General features: G+C 39.9%; 1 protein-coding gene across 2 annotated transcripts in view; it reads left to right on the forward strand.

Moving 5' to 3' along the window:
* ptchd4 (patched domain containing 4) overlaps nt 1-22,801 on the forward strand; it is an 88,683-nt gene that overhangs the window by 50,934 nt on the left and 14,948 nt on the right. For both annotated transcript variants that reach the window (XM_039748977.1, XM_039748978.1), the window contains exon 2: nt 2,919-3,399. In XM_039748977.1, the coding sequence (XP_039604911.1) occupies nt 2,919-3,399 (481 nt within the window). The remainder of the gene's footprint in view (nt 1-2,918; nt 3,400-22,801) is intronic.

A 22,801-nucleotide genomic window follows, 5' to 3' on the forward strand; every position in this document is an offset into this window, starting at 1 on the left:
ATGATATTGTCATCATATGTAAATAAGCGCTTTATAAAGTGGCCCAGGTTGTGCAATATTATAACTGTATCGCAAGTATACAGTGAGGTAATTGTACTTATAAGTACAAACAGGTCTACAAGGAGCAGTTGATGGACTGATTGATTGCGTTTAGAGCTTTTGGGATTAAATTGTTTCTAAACCACGAGGTCTGTACAGTAAAGGTTTTGAAGCGTTTGCTGTGTGAGAAGCAGTTCAATAGACAGCATGACTGAGGCAGCGTGTGCTTGATGCTGTATACCGATAATTCTCTTTCTGATCAGCTGCTCCGAGTGGTGCAGTGAGAGTAATATGAAAAAAGATGATCCGCTGTGGGAACCCCTAATGGGAGCAGCTGAAAGAAGAAGAAGAAAATGCAGTGAGAGTAACAACGCTAAAGCAGCTATGGTATTTAGAATAGTTTGACCATTCTGTGGACCATTATATTGTTACAGGTTAATTACAATCACATGCATTAATTAATAAACAATATATGGTTAATTTCAGTGTATTTATAAACCCGCATCAGTAACGTGGATCTGAAACAGAAAGATAAACCACACGGAAACAGTAGCACTGCTTTGACGCTGGGTGCCGGCAGTCTGCAAAAACGAGTGGAGAAACTTCGTACAACAGGGTATGAGGTACCATGGAAAAGTGCATGGCTTTACTCCATGTTTAGGTTTTATACATCGCGATTTGAACGTGGAAACGTTCTTACGCAACATTTCTATGTGTACGCACCGTTTATGCATGAGGCCCCTGGAGACCTCATCCATCAAGCTGCCTCCCCCATTTGGCCATCCCACGGCTGAAACAGCACTGAGCCAGCCAATCTGATGAAAGGACCCTTCTTTCCCCATGATTCCTGGGATCCTCCACCAGGGATGACTTTACCTTAGGCAGGCAAAACAACTTGGCAGGTGGGCCGTGGCACCAAGTGCCACATTTGAGTACTGAGTGGAGAAACAGAATAGGTGAGGGTTAGTATCCAATTGTAACTATCATGTTACTTATGTTTCAGTGCTAATGACTAACAACAGAAACACAGATTGTACAGTTAATCAGCAGCTCTAGTCAGGATATGCTAAACTGAAGTAGTGAGTCTTCAGCCAGGATTTAAAAGCTGAGACCGAAGGGGCATCTCTTATAGTAGCAGGCAGACCATTCCACAGTTTAGGGGCCCTGTAACTAAAAGCTCGACCTCCCACGGTTATTTTGTTAATCCTTGTAATCCTAACCAGACTGGCATCTTGAGATCCTAATGTGCGCTCTGGTTTGTAAGTCATGATAAGTTCGGACAAGTAAGCTGGACCTTGGCCATTTAATGCTTTATATGTTAAAAGGAGGATTTTGAAATCTGCCTTAAACTTAACCGGGAGCCAGTGTAAGGATTTAAGAACTGGAGTTATGTGTTCATATTTTCTTTTTCTTGTAATAATTCTTGCAGCCGTATTTTGGATTAACTGGAGGCTGTATAAAGAACAGTTTGAACATCCAGTGAACACCGCATTGCAGTAGTCAATCCTACTAGAAATAAATGCATGAATTAATTTCTAAGAATCCTGTTTATTTAGAAAGCGCCTTAATTTCCTAACATTTTTAAGATGGAAGAAACATGATTAGGACAACTTTGTAATATGCGCTTTAAATGACATGCTACAGTCAAAGATAACTCCTAGATTACGGGCTGAGTTAAATGATGACAAAATATTGTTGTGATCAGCGTCATTCCCTCCAACAATTAACATCTCTGTTTTATTTGTATTTAAAGACAAGTAGTTCTCATCCATCCACTCCTTTAATTCACTAACACAAATAATTAAAGACAACATTGGATAAGCTTCATTTGATCTAAATGAATGGTATAACTGGGTGTCATCAGCATATGAGTGAAAATTAACATTATGTTTCCTAATGAGAGATCCCAGTGGAAGCATGTAAAGTAAAAACAGTAAAGGTCCCAGTACTGAGCCCTACGGGACACAATTTCTCACTTCTGTGTATAATGATGGAGTACTGTCAGCACATTTCTGTACATACTGGAATCAATTTGATAAATAAGAACTTAACCAAGCGAGTGAGATGCCTTTAAGCCCAACATCATTTTCTAGCCTGTGCAGTAAAATGGAATGGTCAATGGTGTCAAATGCTCCACTTACGTAAATCCAACAATATAATTACAGTGGAGTTTCCTTCATCAGAGGATATCAGAAAGTCATTTAACAAAGCATTCTTCAGTGGACATAACCGTCCTGGCACATCTCATAATGAATAAACAAAATTACAGAAGACTCACATGTAGATTCCATGTACATGGCTAAGAGTATTATTTTGGGAAGGGCAAACAGATAGGTGAACTAATCATATGAACTTTACCAGGCACAATGCACTGAGAAACCACAGTGCTGATACAGAACATACTTGTTTGTTTGGCCTCAGAAAACCTTGACTGAATGTGTTTCCAAAGGAAAGGAAAGACGGGTCCACTTTTCCAACAAACTGCCACCACAATCCCCACCAATTAAAATGAGGATAGTTTGTTGGATGGTAGGAGAATCTGATATATTTTAAACAAGAATCACACTGATTGAATGTAAAAAAGGAAATGTAAACAAAATAGTAAAAAACATCCAAAAACCCTTCATGTTTGTATTGTCCTCCATCTTTTCACTTTAGGCTTATCGCAGGATTTTTTAATTCTTAAAATATAAAATTTTATTTTATATAATTGTCAGAAACATTAGTTCCTTACAGATACAAACAAAGGACACTAATTATGTATGTCATGTTTCAAGACTACTCATAATAGCAGAAAAGCATTCTGAATTGCTATGATTTTATTTAAGGACTGGTATTAAATATTTTTCAATTCCATTTTGCTTTTTTTTTTCCTGAAGGGTGGAAGAATCGCTTTCATTGGCCATCAACTGGGCGGCGTCACAATTATTCCAAACAGCAGAGACCAACAAGTCAAATCTGCCAGAGCAGTCCAGATTACCTACTACCTCCACAACTATGGCTCTACAATCCAGGATATTATTGCTGAGAAGTGGGAAAATGAGTTTTGCAAACTTATTCGCAGTCTTTCTACAGTTAATGAAAACCTTTACATTCAGTCTCTGACCTCATTCAGTCTTTGGAGGGATTTTCACAAAACTATCTCTTTAGCAAGGAGCGAGGTGCTGGTGAGCCTGGTGCTAGTTTTGTTAGCAGCCACTGTCTCTAGTTCCATGCGGGACTGTCTTCGGGGGAAGCCTTTTCTAGGTCTACTAGGAGTTCTTACCATCTGTAAAGCCAATGTTACTGCAGCAGGGATATTTTTCATTACAGATGGAAAGTACAACTCTACACTGCTGGGAGTCCCCTTCTTCGCCATGGGTAATTATGCATCTTTAAAACAATAAGTTAGCAATGGATTTATATTTAACAGTTCAAAATTATGATTTTGGTTATAATGATAACTAGCAGAGGAGTCTACCAAATATGTACAGTAGTTCAAGTTGAATGTTTTTTAGTAAAGTCTTTTTTAATTGATTTGCTACTGTATATCCATTTCAGCAGCACATTTCATATGCCACAGTAAACCAATACCGTTCTGGACAGACATGAAGTTGTATGAAAAACCTAGTGGAAGCTTATACACTGCACAGTTGCCATAAATATTATTGAATTTGCAACACACAATACCACTTTTCCAATACCCTTTGCAGGAACCTGAAGTTCAAAGTCCTTTGTTTGGGCTTAAAGGATGTTATTGCCGTTATTTTCAATGTTGAGTGTGGTGGTAATTACTTTAAAGCAAAGAGAAAAGAACAATATGCAAATTGTTTTATGAATTTCATACTAGCCAAAAAATAAACATCTTTACAGTTTGTACCTACTACTTAAAATTAAAATAGGCCATTACCATTGAAAACAGCAAGTCAGACAATTCTGCTGCAGTGTGTGTACTGGCTAACAAGGACAAAGACCTGAATGAAATGAGAAAAAGTTTGCAAATTGTTGTCTACGTTGAGAGCGATGACATTGTTTATAATGCTGACATTTTTAGGACAAACAGTATAATCACTTATTTATGAGAAGCATTTAATGAGAGAGTCTAGATAAACTTGACCTAATGTGAAAAAGCAAACCATGAAAAAAGTGAAATACAGAAACAGTCAGTGTACATTTTTGCATTTTTATGGTTACATTTGGTTCATTTGGGAGCAACATAGACAAGGGTCTAATAAAAGTCTATTATTTATTTCTACTTCAGTTTTTGGAAACATATGTGCACTACAAAAAGTGCCTATAAATATAAGAACATTTAGGATAAAGTAAATGAAGAGGTAAAAAAAATAAATAATTTGAACAATAGTATTACAACTATGGACAATGAAGATGATATTAAATATTAGGTTAACTTGAAATTGCATATATACTCTATAGCAAGAGTTCCCAAACTTTTTTCGGCTGCAGACCCCTTTACCAAAAACATTTAAAACCATCAACCCCCTAGTCATTTACTTTACTTACTCAAATGAATACATTTGTACAGTACTCGATATTAAATATTTTACTAGATATCAAAATTTTCATTTTAATCACTTGTAATTAATGATTGAAAAAGATAAAAGGACTACGGAATATGGCATTATCTTGTGCAACATTTAATATCAAAACCTGCACTAACGAAAATTAAAGCAAAAAAATATGAGCACAGTTTTTTTTATATTATTGACATTTATGAAATCAATATGTAAATTTAAAATAAGTACAAACAGTCTAAGCTGTACTGTCTGCATTTCTTTTTTGGTTCAGTCATATTATTATCTGAAGAAATAAAAACTTTTATTAACAAACAATTTCGACAGCCCCTGTGATTAAAAAAAAAAACAATAAAGTATGTACTTACTTGAAACAGAAGATTTTTGTTCAAACTCGAATAAATAAACTGTGTCCTCTGATTTTCTTTTTCGTAGTACTGCTTCTCAATAAATAATTATATTCAAAGTTCAAATCACAAATAAGTATATGTCACATCAAACAAACCATTTTATAGTGTTTTATGACAAGGCTGTTAGAGTCTGCTAATATCGAATATCCGTCGTCTCTTCCCACCGCAAGCAAGTGCGGACATGCAATGGTTTTCATGTCCGCACTTGCTTTGATATGTTCAATGCATTCTTACGTGTGACTGTTTTAATGACACATTTCACCTTTTCATTCGCAAGTTTGGTATGTAATGTGTTTTTATCAAAAAAGTGTTTTTCTTAATTATTTTACTTCTTAATTCGGTACTTATTGGAATCATAGATATTTTAAAGTAACAAACAAATAGCAGTAGTAAGGGGGTCTATTTTGGCTGTCGTCAACCCCCAAATTTTTTTATTGAAACTATTGACCCCTAGAAAGTTCAAATCGACCCCACGGGGTTGATATCGACCACTTTGGGAACTCTTGCTCTATAGAATGGTACGAAAAAGCAGCCCAGTTTTAGTGTTGATGTTGTTAATGATTTTATCAGTAATAAAAGAATAAAGAATGTTATATTACATTTAAATATTTATTTTGTTATTTTATTATTATTAGGGAATAGTTTTAAAGAATGTTGCTAAGCATTTTATAGGACTGAAAATGCTCTCCACCAGCAGTGATGCAGATTTCAGTGTGTTGTAACATATTCAAGAAAACATGAACACAGACTTCATTCACTGGCTGAGGTGCTGTTTATCTCCTGATGTGTGGTGTCCTTCAGTCTTTCTAAGGCTTTTCTGTACACTTTTCCTTTTGATGAGCCCCAGAGGTAAAAATCACAAGGACGTAGGTCTGGAGAGTGATAGACATGCACTGAAGTTCATTGACTTGTGAGGACATCTTTCTATAAAATCCGTGACTGCCTAAGGGGTAAAGACTAGAGGCTTTCTTGGTTTCAGTGAATTGCTCATAGGAGCAGTAGCATACCACTTTTCCACTAATTGTTAAATTGTGTGTTTCACAGGAGAACTCTCTATGGGATTTCATCTTGGATTAGCCAATATGAACATACAGCTTCATAATCGAAGTACAGTTTTCAAATGAATATGGTAGGTCTTCACTTCAGTGTGCACACAGATAAGAAACTAACAACACAAAACAAAACATGTCATTTCTCTGTCGTCCTACAATTAAAAGAGTTTGCTCTCCGAGTCAGCTGAACACATGGCATTAGTGTCTTCCCTGTTAAACTCAAGGAGATGGGGAAAACTATACCAATGAACTGTATATACATACCAATAAATGTTCCCAGACCACTTTATCCAATTTAGGGTGTTTTATCATGTTATCAGATCACCTAATGTGAATACCAACTAACCTCTTAGGTTCTTTTCTTAATGGGGGGCAGGGGGTAATGTGGTACAAAGCAATGTCAAAATCAGCTATGTATTCTTACTTCTCATATTGTACCCACACTATTCAACCCTAGGGACCTCTAATGGCAGGTTGCTTACTAACTGGGATTGTCTTTTATTTTTACTATTTTACTTAAACCCACTTTACCACCAATAGAAGAATTCACTAAGCATTCTTTGTGTCCTTAAGGGATCACAGCTATACAAGGAATGAACAATCGTAGCCTTTTGGCAATGCTAGTAATCAAGAATCAGACAGAAACATGGAGTTTAAGCTTTTATTCAAAAATGATATTATTAGCGTGATAACCAACAGCAGTATATTTAAGTATTGTAAAGGATTATACACGCTGGATGGGTTAATGCAGTATTCATGCAGTCCCAAATTACATTTCCAAGATGGTCCAGTTTCTTAGTCACAGAATATATTTTCTTAATCTAAAGTGAAACAAACAATTTCTTGTTGGAGACAGAGCTCCTTGGAAAGTATCCAGCGTCTAAGCAGGTGGCAAGCTCCATTTTAATATCCGCAGCTTTTCTCAAAGTTTCAGAATGACCAGAAAACACCAACTGAACTAAAACTAAACTGAAAACTTCAGTGTTAACTTATTTGGAAAAAGTTTTCATAAAAGACAGCCACTCTCTACCCCTCATGGCTTACTGTCCAGTAGCAAGGCGGCTAGCATTTTTACAGTTTCTCAAAACACAGGAAAGTTATTTTCCAAGCTCATGGGCAACTCCCATGGGAATCAAAAGCTGTTATAACCTGCAAACAGACTAGCTACTGTATACAAAACATTCTAACGTCCTGCTTTGCCTTTCAGCCTTCTCAGAATGAACTTCACTCCTGTCCAACTTGACAGTCTTTCAGTCCTTGACCGTTTACCTGATATCTGTCTGTTGAAAAGGTTAATTCCCCCCACCTCCCCATGAACAAGGTCATGCAAGCCTGATGCTTTTCGCAGCACCACTGTTCATAAAGCAGGAAAAACCCATTAAACAGCATGGCAGTCTATCACAGTTGTTTCTGATTCAGACTCGTGAAATTACCTAACCTGTATATCTTTGGGAAGGGTAGAGGAGAGTCAGAGCAGAAGAAAAATGAAACATACATGGGGAGAATGTGTGCATTCTGCACAGTCCAAGTGTCGGACACTGGATTTGTGAGTCATCCTTTGTTGGACTTGCACACTAAACATGACTGTTTCCTGTCTTGTACCTAGTGCTGCTAGGGTAGCATTCAGTTCCTGGAAACGCAGTATTTGATTAAACAAACGTGACACTGTTATCCACCTTAATAAAAGGGTGTGTATGTGTATCTATGTGTCTGTCTGGTTGCTATATCTTTGGTATATGCCATTTAGTATGGTATTCATGAAAAGCAGTGCTAAAGTTTATGATGCGCCATCTGTTGGAACAAAAATGCAATAGCATTTTATTACTGCATGTATTAAAAATATATTCCAATAGATGGTGCACTGCAAACATTAACACTGAATTAAACTAAGGTATACACTGATTGCTTAGTGTCTTAGATGGGTAGCACAGCTAGTGATATATATAAAACAGTTAACAAATAGGCCCTTGTGGAGAATCACTTTATGAGGACAACAACAAGTCAGCTTCACTCTTCTGAGATTTTCCAAATCTACATCTGTTTTCTAGATCAACGTAATCCAACTTGGGGTCAAGAGAAAGTAGAGCCTATTTTGGGTTCAAGTGCACTTGATGAGACACTAGTCAATAACAGGGCACACTCATGTATGCACTCTCATTCACTTGTAATGGGCCAGTTTGGAGTAGTCAGTAAGGTCAAGGTTAGGCTTGTGGAATTTGGAGAAAGTAGAGTAGCACTAACCTGCACTCCACTGTTACTTTGTCAAATTGAAATCCAAATTAAGCCAGTACAGTGGTTGATAATAAAGTACTATGAATGTTATAAGATTACTGCTGGTTACTGTAGAGTTGAAGCAAAGTAAAAATAGGATTGTCTCTCTTCTTTTTGACTTTATAAGCATATCACTGTGGTTCAGACAAGTCAGTTGTTTTCCCTTTTCCCTGTTCAAATTATTTATTTACAAATACAAGAGCCACTGTTCAGAAGTTATTTAAAGTTTTGATGTTTCTGCTATTCTAGAGAAGATAAAATACTGTGTTCAGTTGCTTGTCTCAATATTTTAACAATTTTACAATAATATGTCATAAATGCCCCTTATTAGTAAGTTTCTGACTCATTTTTGACCTTATTATTAAAGTCAACAACTTAAACTCTCCAATCAATTTAACCTGTATGTGCTGGAAATATGCGAGAAAACCGTAAGAACTACAAACCCACTTAAGTATTGGGAAAAGGTGCAAACTTCACACAGACCATATCCAGGAAAAGAATTGGTTTTAATAATTTTTCTCAAGTGCTCTGGGTTTCCTCTAACATCCCCAAGCCAAATACTAATTAGAATCACTGCAGTTGATAAATTGTCCAGGTAGGAGTAAGTGTGGATATGTCCATTAGTGTGCTTTGAGACGTTCAGTCCAGGATTTCTTCCTGCCTTCTTTGATTCTGTGTAGATAGGCTATGACTTCCAAAGGCCCCGCACTAACCGACTTTAGAAGATGAATGAGTAAATAAAAAAATGAATTAATGAGATTAAGAACTTTTCTGGGTTAGGGAGGACTGCCTAGTATCAGATAATTCACCGTTGCTATTTAATTCCTGAGGACTCTGAAATGGATTAGTAAGCATTTCCTACTAGACCTTCACAAATCCTTCAGCAGCAATCTACTTAACAGGAGTTTTGAGGAGAGATATTTCAACCAGTGAATATAATTCTACTGTATATTAAACTATATATTTAAAACTGTTTCAAAAAAAGGTTACACTTACAAGCAATTCATTTTGCAAACCTCATTGTTTATTTTTGTGTGTTGCTCAGGATGATAGTACCTTTCAGTCCATTTTAAAAAGTAATTTAAACTGAGAACTTGTTACAACAGAAGAGCTGAACCTGCTTTATTATTTTTGTACCTTGTTAAGAATGACGTGGGACAGTTGGCAAACACATCACCAGCACACTTTAAAACATTTTTGCTGTAATGAAAAAAACTGGAAACTGCAAACGTGAAGAATATATAACAGGTGATCAAATGCTTACAATGTCAGATGGGCTGTTTCAGAATAATCTCAGCTAATGATGCAACAGCAGCCATTATTGCACAAGTACACTCACTAAACATTAGCTATGTGTTGGTGAAGAGATGAGAGAGACAGTTAGCCAATAAGGGACAGGGGATGATGAGGGGGCCAGACTGACCAGGCTGTGCTGGGCAATTTAGCCAGGACAGCAGGATACACCCTACTCTTTTCGAAAGATGCCCAGGTATCTTTTATGGCCACAGAGAGTCATGACCTTGGTTTTTCATGGACGACAGAGTTAGTGCCCACTGATGAACTCACCAAGACATCTTATAAGTTTTCTAAAGTAATCATCTGGGTAACTATTTCAATATAAAGATAGATTTCCATAAAGTAATATCAATAACTGCGGTGGGTTGGCACCCTGCCCGGGATTGGTTCCTACCTTGTGCCCTGTGTTGGTTGGGATTGGCTTCAGCAGACCCCCGTGAACCTGTTTCGGGTTCAGCAGGTTGGAAAATGATTGGATGGATGGATAATATCAACAAAGTTTACTAGCAGTTGTGGCACCCCAGAATATAGTATAGTAAAAAGCACATTTATTGTCATAATATGCCCATTCTGCTTTGCTTTTCTGAACCTACTTTATCCATTGCAGAGTAATAGGCATCCAAGAAGGGTCTGTATTAAGAGTCCATTAGAGAGCAAATATGTACACACTAACATTTGTTCATACATTGACAATTTTGTCTCCAAACATTTTAGGATATGAAAGGAAATCATAAAACCCCCACAGCAACCAAACCAGGAATCACACAGAGAGTGTTGGGGACATTGGCTATTTTGCCATCATGTCACCTGACCTAATCTGTCTTTGATAAATGCTTATTTAAAAAATTTAGTATAAAATATATATATGGGTCTGCTACTTCTTGTCTTTTAAATATTCATAAGGAGTCATACAGGCTGAATTTAGTATTATAAAAGTTTCAGCAGAATTTTGTTTAGAACTTAATATTTCTGAAGTCAGAGGAGATGTCTAGTCAGTGTCTGAACTGATGTAAAATATATATTAACAAAATGTACTTAGACATTCAAAGCGAATTCTTTTTTTCCTTGACTGTACGGTTCTTACTCCTTTAAAACAAATGCCAGTTTTAAAAAAGAATTAAATTCTTATTAATCGACCAGCAGTATTTCTGCATGGCAGGCTGTTTAATCACCAGCAGTAATTTCCCAAGCCCAAGCATTCCTCTGCGAAATGCTTCTGGTCTCATTCGTTTGAGTAGGTAGGCACTCTGGAGCATCGTCCAGGCATTCCTCTCAACATGCAGCACAGTAAGGTCTGCAAATCTCCTATCAGTGTCCCTGTCACGTCAACAATGGTTGTCAATATCTATTGACAGTGCAGTAATACAGTACAATTCAGTTCAGTAACCAAGTTTAATTGAAGTTAGATTAATTATTTTTTCATAGTGCTACTCAAAAAAGGGAATCCTATTGCCTTCATTGTTAAAATAATATATCCTCATATTAATTTTTGAGCAGCTTAATATAACTCAGTGCCATAGGGCATAATGATAATCTTACGATTTACATAAAAGTATTAGAAAACCTCTAGAAAAATTATGGATGATTTAAATAATTTATTTTTGAAAAACAAAATGAATACAAAGTATAGTGAATATCCACATGTTCATTATTATTATAGTATTTATACTATAGAATTGTAACTGTCACTTAAGTGATTATTAAACTATAGAAATGATAGTATTTAAAATAATAATGTAATTAAAAAATTAACAACATAATTAAAAAACAATGTATTATTTTTAATAACATAGTAAAGATACTTTTGATCTGTATTTGATTGATGACTGACCTTGGAGGGAAGCTTGTGCTACAAGATCATCAGGACTATGATGGCAACCATTACAAGTGTTTCCATAAATTCTTTCCATAAAATCACGCAGATGACTTTCTGTTTGGCACATCTTTGGGCTTTGCATGTAACTGATGGCCAGTTCCTGGTGAAGGCTGCAGTTTTCTCAGTTTTACATTGACTTTTATGTGACTTGAAAGAGGAACTGTGAGACAACGGTTTTTGGCGGTTGGGGGCTGTGAGTTCTTTGACTTGAAGAGCAGAAGGCAGCAGCTCAGCTGTTACAGTGCAAGGGCTTGCAGCTTGTCTTCCTGCTGCTCAGATAACATGGAGGCTTGCAGTTTTGGTGCCTGATCCATGGATTCTGGATTAAAAGTTAACAGCAACTCATGTATTGGTGATGCAAATAAAGTGCTTATAATTGGCATGTCTATAGTTTAGAATGCTGGAATTCATAACAATAAAAAATAGCAATATACAGTGCATCTGGAAAGTATTCACAGCGCATCACTTTTTCCACATTTTGTTATGTTACAGCCTTATTCCAAAATGGATTAAATTAATTTTTTTCCTCGGAATTCTACACACAACACCCCATAATGACAACATGAAAAAAGTTTACTTGAGGTTTTTGCAAATTTATTAAAAATAAAAAGCCAAGAAAGCACATGTACATAAGTATTCACAGCCTTTGCCATGAAGCTCAAAAATGATCTCAAGTGCATCCTGTTTCCCCTGATCATCCTTGAGATGTTTCTGCAGCTTCATTGGAGTCCACCTGTGGTAAATTCAGTTGATTGGACATGATTTGGAAAGGTACACACCTGTCTATATAAGGTCCCACAGTTGACTGTTCATGTCAGAGCACAAACCAAGCATGAAGTCAAAGGAATTGTCTGTAGACCTCCGAGACAGGATTGTCTTGAGGCACAAATCTGTGGAAAGTTACAGAAAAATTTCTCCTGCTTTGAAGGTCCCAATGAGCACAGTGGCCACCATTCATCTGTAAGTGGAAGAAGTTTGAAACCACCAGGACTCTTCCTAGAGCTGGCCGGCCATCTAAACTGAGCGATCGTGGGAGAAGGGCCTTAGTCAGGAAGTTGACCAAGTACCTGATGGTCACTCTGTCAGAGCTCCAGAGGTCCTCTGTGGAGAGAGGAGAAACTTCCAGAAGGACAACCATCTCTGAAACAATCCACCAATCAGGCCTGTATGGTAGAGTGGCCAGACGGAAGCCATTCCTTAGTAAAAGGCACATGGCAGCCTGCCTGGAGTTTGCCAAAAGGCACCTGAAGGACTCTCAGACCATGAGAAACAAAATTCTCTGGTCTGATGAAACAAAGATTGAACTCTTTGGTGTGAATGCCAGGTGTCACGTCATGTTTGGAGGAAACCAGGCACCGCTCATCACCAGGCCAATACCATCCCTACAGTGAAGCATGGTGGTGGCAGCATCTGGGCCGGTTCTAGACAGGCATATTTAAGGGGGCAGGAAGAAATGTGAAGGGGGCACATGGTGGCGACGTAGGTGGGAAAGGGGTGGGGTGGTGGTGGGGGTGCTCTGGATAACTGTTTTTGTTATGTCATTGGATTGCACTTTGTCAGGCCTCTACCCTAAGACCTGTCCAACTTGGGTGTCCCACCTGAAGGCTAAGCTTCTGCTGGTGTAGCTCTTAGGGTCACTGAGGCACGCAAACCTCCTGACTACGATAAGGTGGAAATCCCTCAAGAGGAAAACTGAAAAATAAAACAACAAAAAATAAAGTAAAATATTCCTCATCAGATTATAACAACTAAAAACATGACATTTACCTTAACTGGATGACCTATATCAAATATATTCAAACCCAACAATAACACTTCTCACTATTGCCAATATTAACAAAACTAAAAAGGTTAGGCCATGTTATAAAAAAAAATATAAAAAGTCTTGAAAAATAAAACTGAAAAATAGAATAAAAAAATCAGGTCAATATTCTTATGTGAAAATCTAGTTTCCATTTCTGAAATGGCCCTGTCAAGGATGTTGAGCAGAGATCTTTTCAGGTGTTTGCTCATTGTTCTCCTTCTCTTTGTTGGATGACACTCCCCAACAGTCATCCTCACGGATGTTTTTTAAGGAGTCCCGTGCTGCACTAACAACCTCAGAAGCACTGCACAGATCAACTGACCGAGACCGTAGAATAGCATTTGCTGGTTTCAAGACACCAAGCACCCACACTGGGAACTTTCCAATCTCAAAGAAGTGGATGCCTCTTAATTTGGCATAGCAGGCCTGATGCCTCGGTACACAGGTCAACTGCAGCATCATCATCCTCTGTCATCTCTGATAGGATACTAAGGATTTGTTCTTGATTGTCCACAGTGCACCTTGTCACCTCATAGTGGCTTGTCCATCTGATCTCAAGCAGCCTTTTTAGACAAGGTGCATCATGTTTATTGAGCACATAGTGGTGGTGAAAAAAGTTGTAGAGTGAACTAGATAGGCTAAAAAATCTTTTGCACACGGCTCATTCTGCATGGCATGCACAGCCACTAAGTGCAGTTGGTGGTTGTAGCAGTGGATGTATGGGACAAATCTGTCAAGCCTCTTTTGGAGCAGAGCTTGTACACCACCTCTAACCCCACTCGTCACAGAAGCCCCATCATAACACTGGCTCAGTATACTGTCAGCACTGTAGCCAGCATCAGAAAGCTGTAACAGCATCTCAGAGGTGATGTACTCTGCATCAAGTTGTTACAAGTCAAGCAACCCAATAAGATGCTCCTCTGGCATGGAATTTCTGACAAACCGTATTATCACAGACACATTTTCCACATTGCACCTATCCCTGGTCCCATCACTTTTGAGGCAAAACCCTACAGAATCAGCACTTTCATATTTTTCCTGACTTCTCCAAGCACCATGTCAGCCAGTGTTTGGATAATTGTATTTTGGATATCCTTACATGTGTATTTTGCATTTTTGGGATACACTTAGCAATGCTTGCTAGCTTCTTGTCCTTCTCTAAGGTATATTCCATCAGTTTTAGAAAAATACCTGAAGCAATGTCATCATCATTACCCGCTGCATCATGTCTCAAGGTTTCTGCCGTCCCAAGGAGCCCCAACTCATTTACACAGAGAAACCTTACAGCACTACCGATACTCTTGACATAGTAATGGTTTTTTCAAGTTGTGTTTTACCAGCCAACATTGAATCCACAGTCCCCCCTGTGGCCTCTCTGCTTTTATGCTCAGTCCAGAAGGTTGAAGCATGCACATGGTTGTGGCTGGACACATGCCTCTGTAGCCCCTTGTCTCGATCAAGTGCTGCTTTCCAGTTGTTAAAACCAGTTAAGGTAAAAACTACATACCTCTCATTAACAGTGCTGTCATATTACCGACAGGGGAAACAGAAGCATGTGTCCCGCACAACAGAGTACTCCAGCCATGGTTGTGTGCGGTACCAGGCAGGATTGAATGATCTTAATGTTGTACCACCAAATACACTTTTGGGGTAACTACCCAGTATTGGCTGGGATGGTGTATTGTCATTTAAGTCACTGGGTAGCTGAGCGGGTTGCTTTGGGGCAGCAATTGTTGGCAGAGGTACAGAAGAACCAGTGCCTGTTGATGCCACAGGAGTAGACATGCCAGCTGATGTCTCTGATGTACCAGCAGCAGCATCATTGCTACTGCTATTGGTACAGGCAGGGGCAGCGCCACACTTTTTAAAAGCTTGGAAAAAAGGATGCATCTCACAGCATTAACTTTCCCTTTGTGAGCTGCTGGAAGCTGGGTGGAAAGTGAATAATCTTTACTAAAATCGCTGGGATTACATCAGTATATGAAACGAGAAAACTGTTGAGTGCAGAGTTGAAGCTGAGGCGGGGCTTTGTGTTGGGTCTGACAGACAGACACAGGTCCTCCAGTCGGCTCTATGCAGCAGACACAGTGGTGCTTGAGAAAAAGAGAAAGAAACACTTCTCTACCAGACTGAAACTGTGAGAACAATGGACTAGTCCCCCATTAACTGTACAAATATAGATGTATTTTTTAGTTGTTGTTAATTATATCACGAGTCGCTATGATGTTGACGACAGAGATTTGCTGCTTCCTCAAAGACTCAAAGCTGTTGCGCAACTCATTTTGCTCTGCCCTGCCTACTTAGAAACCTGACACCGGGTCATTTGCATACTAACAGTGATTGGATGTTTAGCTGGGGGGAGGGTGAGTGGGGGATCTCTATGGAGTACTGTGTGAGCTGCGGACAAACAGTGCACGGAGGGAAAGAGCGAACAAGAGGTGAAATCTATCATCTCATTTGTGCCTTTTCCAGTGGATTTTTCAGCTACTGTAGTAAATCTTGTCCATATTCAGTTTGTGGGTAATCTATTATTTTCTTTCTCAACTTCTAAAAGTTTGATTTAAGGGGGCAGGACGTTTGTTTAAGGGGGCATTGCCCCTTCTTGCCCCAGCGTACAGCCGGCACCGGGCAGCATCATGCTGTGGGGATGTTTTTCAGCGGCAGGAACTAGGAGACTAGTCAGGATCAAGGGAAAGATGACTGCGGCAATGCACAGAGACATCCTGGATGAAAACCTGCTCCAGAGCGCTCTTGACCTCAGACTGAGGCGACAGTTCATGTTTCAGCAGGACAACGACCCTAAGCTTACAGCCAAGATATCAAAGGAGTGGCTTCAGGACAACTCTGTGAATGTTTTTGAGTGGCTCAGCCAGAGCCCAGACTTCAATCCGATTGAACATCTCTGGAGAGATCTTAAAATGGCTGTGCACAGACGCTTCCCATCCAACCTGATGGAGCTTGAGAGGTGCTGCAAAGAGGAATGGGTGAAACTGGCCAAGGATAGGTGTGCCAAGCTTGTGACATCATATTTAAAAAGACTTGAGGCTGTAATTGCTGCCAAAGGTGCATCGGCAAAGTATTGAGCAAAGGCTGTGAATACTTATGTACATGTGATTTCTCAGTTTTTTTATTTTTAATAAATTTGCAAAAACCTCAAGTAAATTATTTTACATTGTCATTATGGGATGTTGTGTGTAGAATTCAGAGGAAAAAAATGAATTTAATCTATTTTGGAATAAGGCTGGAACATAACAAAATGTGAAAAAAGTGATGCGCTGTGAATACTTTCCGGATGCACCATATATTACATTTTAAACTAGGAACCAGGGTTCCAGACATTGAATATAAATTGAACTTGATGATAACGAAATTATTACTGTGATAGTACATGTCAGCCCTAATGACATTATGAATGTATTTAGCAACCAGAAGTTATAAAAACAAATTAATACTTTTATGCACAAGAGATAAAAGGAAACATCAGAATTTGTGTCTGTCTCTTAGTAAGTTTTTATAAAAGTGATGCAGTTTATAGCTGGTGGCTCTCCTTCCACTGTTGGTTACTGGCCTACACTGCATTAAAAGTATAGTCAGTGTAAATAGTTTGGATTTTAGGGGAAAGGCCTTAATGTTTTAGGACAGAAGTACTCAGTAACACTTTATGTAAAGTATTACCTATAATATAATTCATCTGTTAGTCACAAATAAGCAGCAAGATATTAATAAAGGCTTTTTTTACTTTGCAGCACTTAGAAAACATCAATAAATTGGTTATTTATCTCTGTGCAATGTGGCATACTAAAATAACTTCAATTTGGTGGCTTAAAAGTCTCTCAGTATTGCATTCTTCAGTATATGGCTTATGAATCCTAAATTAATGCTTAAAAAGAGCAGAAGAGGCACATATCAAAAATTGTGTTATGATACTTACATTTTATGCATAAACTGCCAAATCAGGAAGTGATTTGATGAGAGGAATTACTTAGGGTGGTGAATAGTGGAAGTGGAAGATAATGAAGGAGAAGATAAGAAAATATTTAAAGAGTGGGACATCTGACTCAGAGATATTTGTTGGTTCAATTCCTTCAGAGATTAGATTTTAGAAAAAAATGGCAATCAATACTTGCTGTACTAACCTGGGATTCTGCGTGAAGATTCATTCAAACTATAATACAGCATCAGGAAAACATATTAGTTATAAAATGAAAAATAACATTAGATTAATGTCAAAAATTGATCTGGGGTCCTAATGCTTTTTTCCAAAGATGGTTAATTTCATACACTTTATAGCTGCTTTTGTATTGTGCTTTGTTTATTTATTACAATTAAAAAATTATTAAGCAAACTACCTGTGCTACCTATCAAAGATGCGTTGAAATCTAGGTAATCTACATAAACCTCAGTGTTAATGTTTGCAGCGCACCATGAAATGCATATGTCTCAGTTATATGACATTTTGCATGGGATTTGTAAAAGCAGTGTTTATGTTTCCCATATGCCATCTATTGGAATGACAAAGGTAATGCATTTGATTACTAAAAATGTTTGTGATGTGCCATCTTTTGAAATGACAGAGATATAGCTGTAACAATTCATCTCGAGCACTAGCCTGAGATTAATGCTACCACTATTCTGACCTAGATAAAGACAGATGATAAAAGGATAGGCCAATATCACACCTTAATAAAGTTCCCGCATCGCCATTATTCTAATAATACAATCCCTTAATATCAATGCATTTATAAGTCACTGCACACCATAGACCATATTTATCCTTGCAGTCCATCAAATAAACAACAAATAGAAAAACAATCCCTTACACATGGATCGCCCCGCCCGAACCTAAGTAACCCTTAATTTGCAGTGCCTTACACATATACATGTATTTACACATGAACATTTTTCATTCCCCCAATTCCCGTTCCAGAGATAACAAATAGATCCGTAGATAGTCCACTGTAATACTCCCGCAACGAACGGCGAGCTGATGAGGAGTCCTGAAAATAGTAGACTATACAACCTATCTCCTCTTCGTCATAAAAGACATACAGTCAGACTTGCGCCATGATTAACGTATAGTACGTCCGTTTTGATAGCTTACCCAAGTCCGTAGGTAATAGCGGAACGATCGATTCCCAGGAACTAAAGAGAAAACCATCCACCTTCATACAGGACTGATAGGAGCTCCTAGGCTTTTCCCATGGCCAGAGCAGAAGCTGATCTGTCTTTTTCTGTTATCCGATGTTCTTCTTTCTTTTTTTTTCTTCTCCTCTCTCCTTTTTTCCCTCTAAGATGGCGCGCTTTATGCAAATGAATCCCCAAACCAACCGGAAGTTCCACCTCTGGGGTACCGCTGTCAATCTCTGTCAGAAGACTATTCCCCCCCAACAACCAATCGACAGCGGAAAACATTATCTTTATGTGGCAGCGCTACATAGATACCCACCCCCAGTCGGCGGCACGGCGGGTCCAAAGTAGGGCTTGATATTGGACACATGTATTGTTTCCACTATGGCTTCTACACCACTACCCCTTTGTATGCAGAAATTAACCTGTCCTAATCGTTTTATTATTCTTACTGGACCCCCCCACTTGGGCGCTAGTTTAGCAGCAAATCTGTTGACAGCACTGGAGAGTGGGTGTGTCCTAATCCAAACCAAGTCCCTGACAGCAAAGGGTACTGCTCGCCGTCGTGCATTATAATACTTAGCCTGTCTGGATGTAGCTCTCACTAACCTCCGTTGTACTTGCTGCTTTAATTTTTCAAGGATCTGAATTGTATTGTATGTCTTTGAATCAGGGAGAGGTGCTGGGGTGATAAGACGATCCAGGGGACTTTTGAGTTGTCATCCGATAGCCACCTGAGCAGGGGTTTCACCAGTGGCCTCATGCGCCGCTGTGTTGATAGCAAATTAGAGCTCCGGCAGCCACTTATCCCAATCTCGGTGTCGTTCCCCCACATAGGAGGCTACCATAGTCTTCAAAGTCCTATTCACTCTTTCCGTTAAATTCGTCTGCGGATGGTAAGCCGTGGTAAATTTCTGTTTGATACCCCACGCTGTATACAGTTCCTGAAGCATAGAGCTAGTAAATTGCGGGCCCCTGTCAGACACAATATACTTTGGGACCCCCCAGCGGGTGAAAATCTCATCTTTGAGAGTAGAACAGATCTTTGGAGCCTTGGCGACCCGGAGAGCAAAGAGTTCTACCCATTTTGAAAAATAGTCCACCACCACCACCATTAACACTGTCTTTTGGGCTTTGGATGAAGGTAAAGGCCCCATCAAATCAACTCCCAGCATTTCGCCGGGTTCAGATGTAATCGTGGATTGGAGAAATCCTACCGGTTCACCAGGGGGGTTCTTCAATTGTTGGCAGATTTTACATGATTTCACATGGCTCCAAACATCCCTTCTAATGGTGGGCCACCAAGCTACTTCCAGAATCTTCATCATTGTTTTCATTCGCCCAAGATGCCCAAAAGGACTGTCATGATAATAATTAAGGAAGTTGGGTACATACTCTTCCGGGAACACTAACTGGCATTTGGATCCTCCGAGATTGGCCGGCACCACACGGAAAAGGACACCCTGGATGTCCTTGAAATGTATGCGATCCCTTCCCATCTCCTTAGAATCTTCGCCAACCTTCTGGCACACAGGACAGTTGGATTGTGCTCGTGCTAGGTCCTGCATACTTAAAGGTAGATCTGTCCATTGAGTATGAGTTATTACCATACATATATCCCCAGACATCCAATAACTCCGGGACAGCGCATCTGGGACAATGTTATTGCAGCCCTTCTGATAAAATACCTTGAAATTGAAAGCTTGGAGGTGCAAAACCCATCTGGTCAGTCGAGATGACGTCTTTGGTCAGTCTTTGGAAGTCAGTGCATTATGATCTGTGAAGACCTCGAATTCCACCCCTTCTAGGAAGTGGCGCCATTTTTCCAAAGCCCAGACTACCGCCAAACATTCTTTTTCCGAGGTGGAGTAATTTAGCTCAGCCCCATGCAGAGCACTTGATGCATAAGCAATTACTCTCTTATCCCCCTCGCTTGTTTGAGTCAGGACCGCTCCAAGCCCGATGTTGCTGGCATCTGTATGAACTTGAAATGTGAGTTGTACATCAGGTTGAGCCAGGATGGGTGGAGATTGGAGGGCCCCCTTTAATTGTTCCACTGCATCCTGACATTGCACTGTCCATACCCATGGAACATCCTTCTTCTGCAAGTGACGCAAGGGTGCAGCGATGTCAGCCAATCGAGGGATAAATTTGTGGTACCACCCTACAAGACCAAGAAACCTCTGTAGACTTTTAATATTGGTGGGGGTAGGATAGTTCTGAATTGCTGCCACCTTTTCAGGGTCTACTTCAACCCCTTTTCCTGATACCACATGGCCCAAAAATTTAATCTGGGGTTGAAGGAAATAACACTTCTCCACATTTAGTGTCAGATGTGCCTGTTGCAGCCTCTGGAAGACTACTTCTAGATGTTGCAGATGTGGTTGCAATGCTGGGAAGAACACCACTATATCATCAATATATACATAGCAGATTTTCCCAATTAACCCATTGAGAACTTGCTCCATCAGATGCTGGAAACTAGCCCCAGCATTCTTCAGCCCGAATGGCATGGCTCTGAATTGGAATAATCCTTCGGGGGTAATTACTGCTGTCTTTGGTTTGCTATATTCTTCCATCTGCACCTGCCGATATCCACAGCGGAGGTCCAGGGTGCTAAAGATGTTTGCCCCATGCAGACTTTCCAAGATTTCTTGAACTAGGGGCATCGGATAAGCATCATGATGGGTTTTTGCATTTAATCCCCTGTAGTCAACACAGAACCGATATGTCCCATCCCGTTTTTTGATAAGGACTACAGAAGAGGCCCATGGTGAAGTTGATGGTTCTAGGACGCCATTCTGCAACATCTTGTCCAGATGTACTCTTATAATTTCCCTCTTCTTGGGGGATACTCTGTATGCCCGATGACGAACTGGGATCTCATCTTTAGTCCTTATAATATGAGTTATTGTACGCGTCAAACCCAGTTTTTTTGTCCATACCTCTGACCATCGACATAATAGAGGCTGCACCTCCATGGGTTGTTCCAGAACGCTTGCCAGTGAGTTGGTCTTGGAGGTCATTACCTCAGCAGCATAAAAATTGAGACTGAACCATCCCAAATCTTCGCGAGCTTTGGATAAGAAAGGCCTCATTTCACCCCCATCTATTGAGTAGCTCCTCAAATGCAGATGTACAGACATCCGGATGGAGGTAGTAAAATCCAAACCAAGGAGCAATGGAATGGTCAAGTGCTTGTCCTCCAGAACATAGGCTTCAGCCTGCCAGAGGGTCAAATCCATTTGGAACGGTAACGAAACCCTACCCACAGCCACATGCTTGGTGCCATCAGCCAAAATAAATTTGACGGAGGTGGCTGTTTCCAGGTTTTCCCCTGGTAGTGCCATTCTTTTCCACAATCTTTTCCTCATTAAAGTGAAGTGGCTCCCGGTATCCACGACTGCATCTATGTGTAATCCCCTCACCTAAGTCGAGACCACCAGAAGAGAAGTCTGTACTTGGACCACTGAGACCCCCACTTCAGTTAGGCTGCTTCATTTTTTAGGAGCTTTGGTGGACTGAAATTCCTTTTTTGTAGTCTGCACTTTATTCCAGTATTCTTTGGAAGCAGCCCAGTCTCATTCCACAAGAGAACCCACCTTCACCAGCTGTTCCACCAAGGTCACTACTCCCCTCAATCCTCCAGCCAAGCGTGGATTACATGCGTTCAATATACGGCATACCAGCTCTTCCTCTGCCATGTCAGGTTGCCACTTCAGACACAGAGCCCGATAATCGTAAGCAAAATCTCTAATGGACTGTGTAGGGGCTTGCACCATCGACCGGAGACACTCTTCATGTTCCATCTTATATCCGGAAGGCAGGAAAGCATTAAGGAATTCCTGTTTAAAAGAAATCCAGTCAGTAATTTTGTGTCGGGCAGCCTGCCACCAGCTTCTACCTGGACCTTGTAAAGAGGTGTTTATCACCCCCATAAGCTCTTCATTGCCTAGCGGTGTAGCAGCCACAAAAGCTTCCCCGCGCTCCAAAAAGTCAATTACATCCTCTGAAGTATAGTCCGTTTTAAACTTGGGAAATTCCAAGCCAAGCGCCGGCACATGAGGAAGCGCATGAGATTGATAAACGCACGATGCTCCCCCCGGCGTTGACTGTGCAGCCGGCATTTTAATCGCAGAAGTACTTTTCCGTATCTCCTTACGCAGTTCATCCTTCCACTGGCGATCTTGCCGCTGTAAACACTGCACAATCTCTCGCTCTATAGCCGCTAGCTGGGCAGTGAAGTTGTCTTTGCTCTGCGATCGCTGTATCCACATAAATGCAGAGCCCCTCTTCCCGAGATATTGTACTTTCCGCCACAGAGGTTATTCTTTCGTCCAGAGCATCAAGACGTTCGGAAACCGCCGCGAGTAACAGCGGGTTGCCATCGACGTCCTCCTCGTCCGGTGCGGGTG

Source organism: Polypterus senegalus, chromosome 3 (assembly GCF_016835505.1).
Source record: "Polypterus senegalus isolate Bchr_013 chromosome 3, ASM1683550v1, whole genome shotgun sequence".
Lineage (NCBI taxonomy): Eukaryota > Metazoa > Chordata > Cladistia > Polypteriformes > Polypteridae > Polypterus > Polypterus senegalus.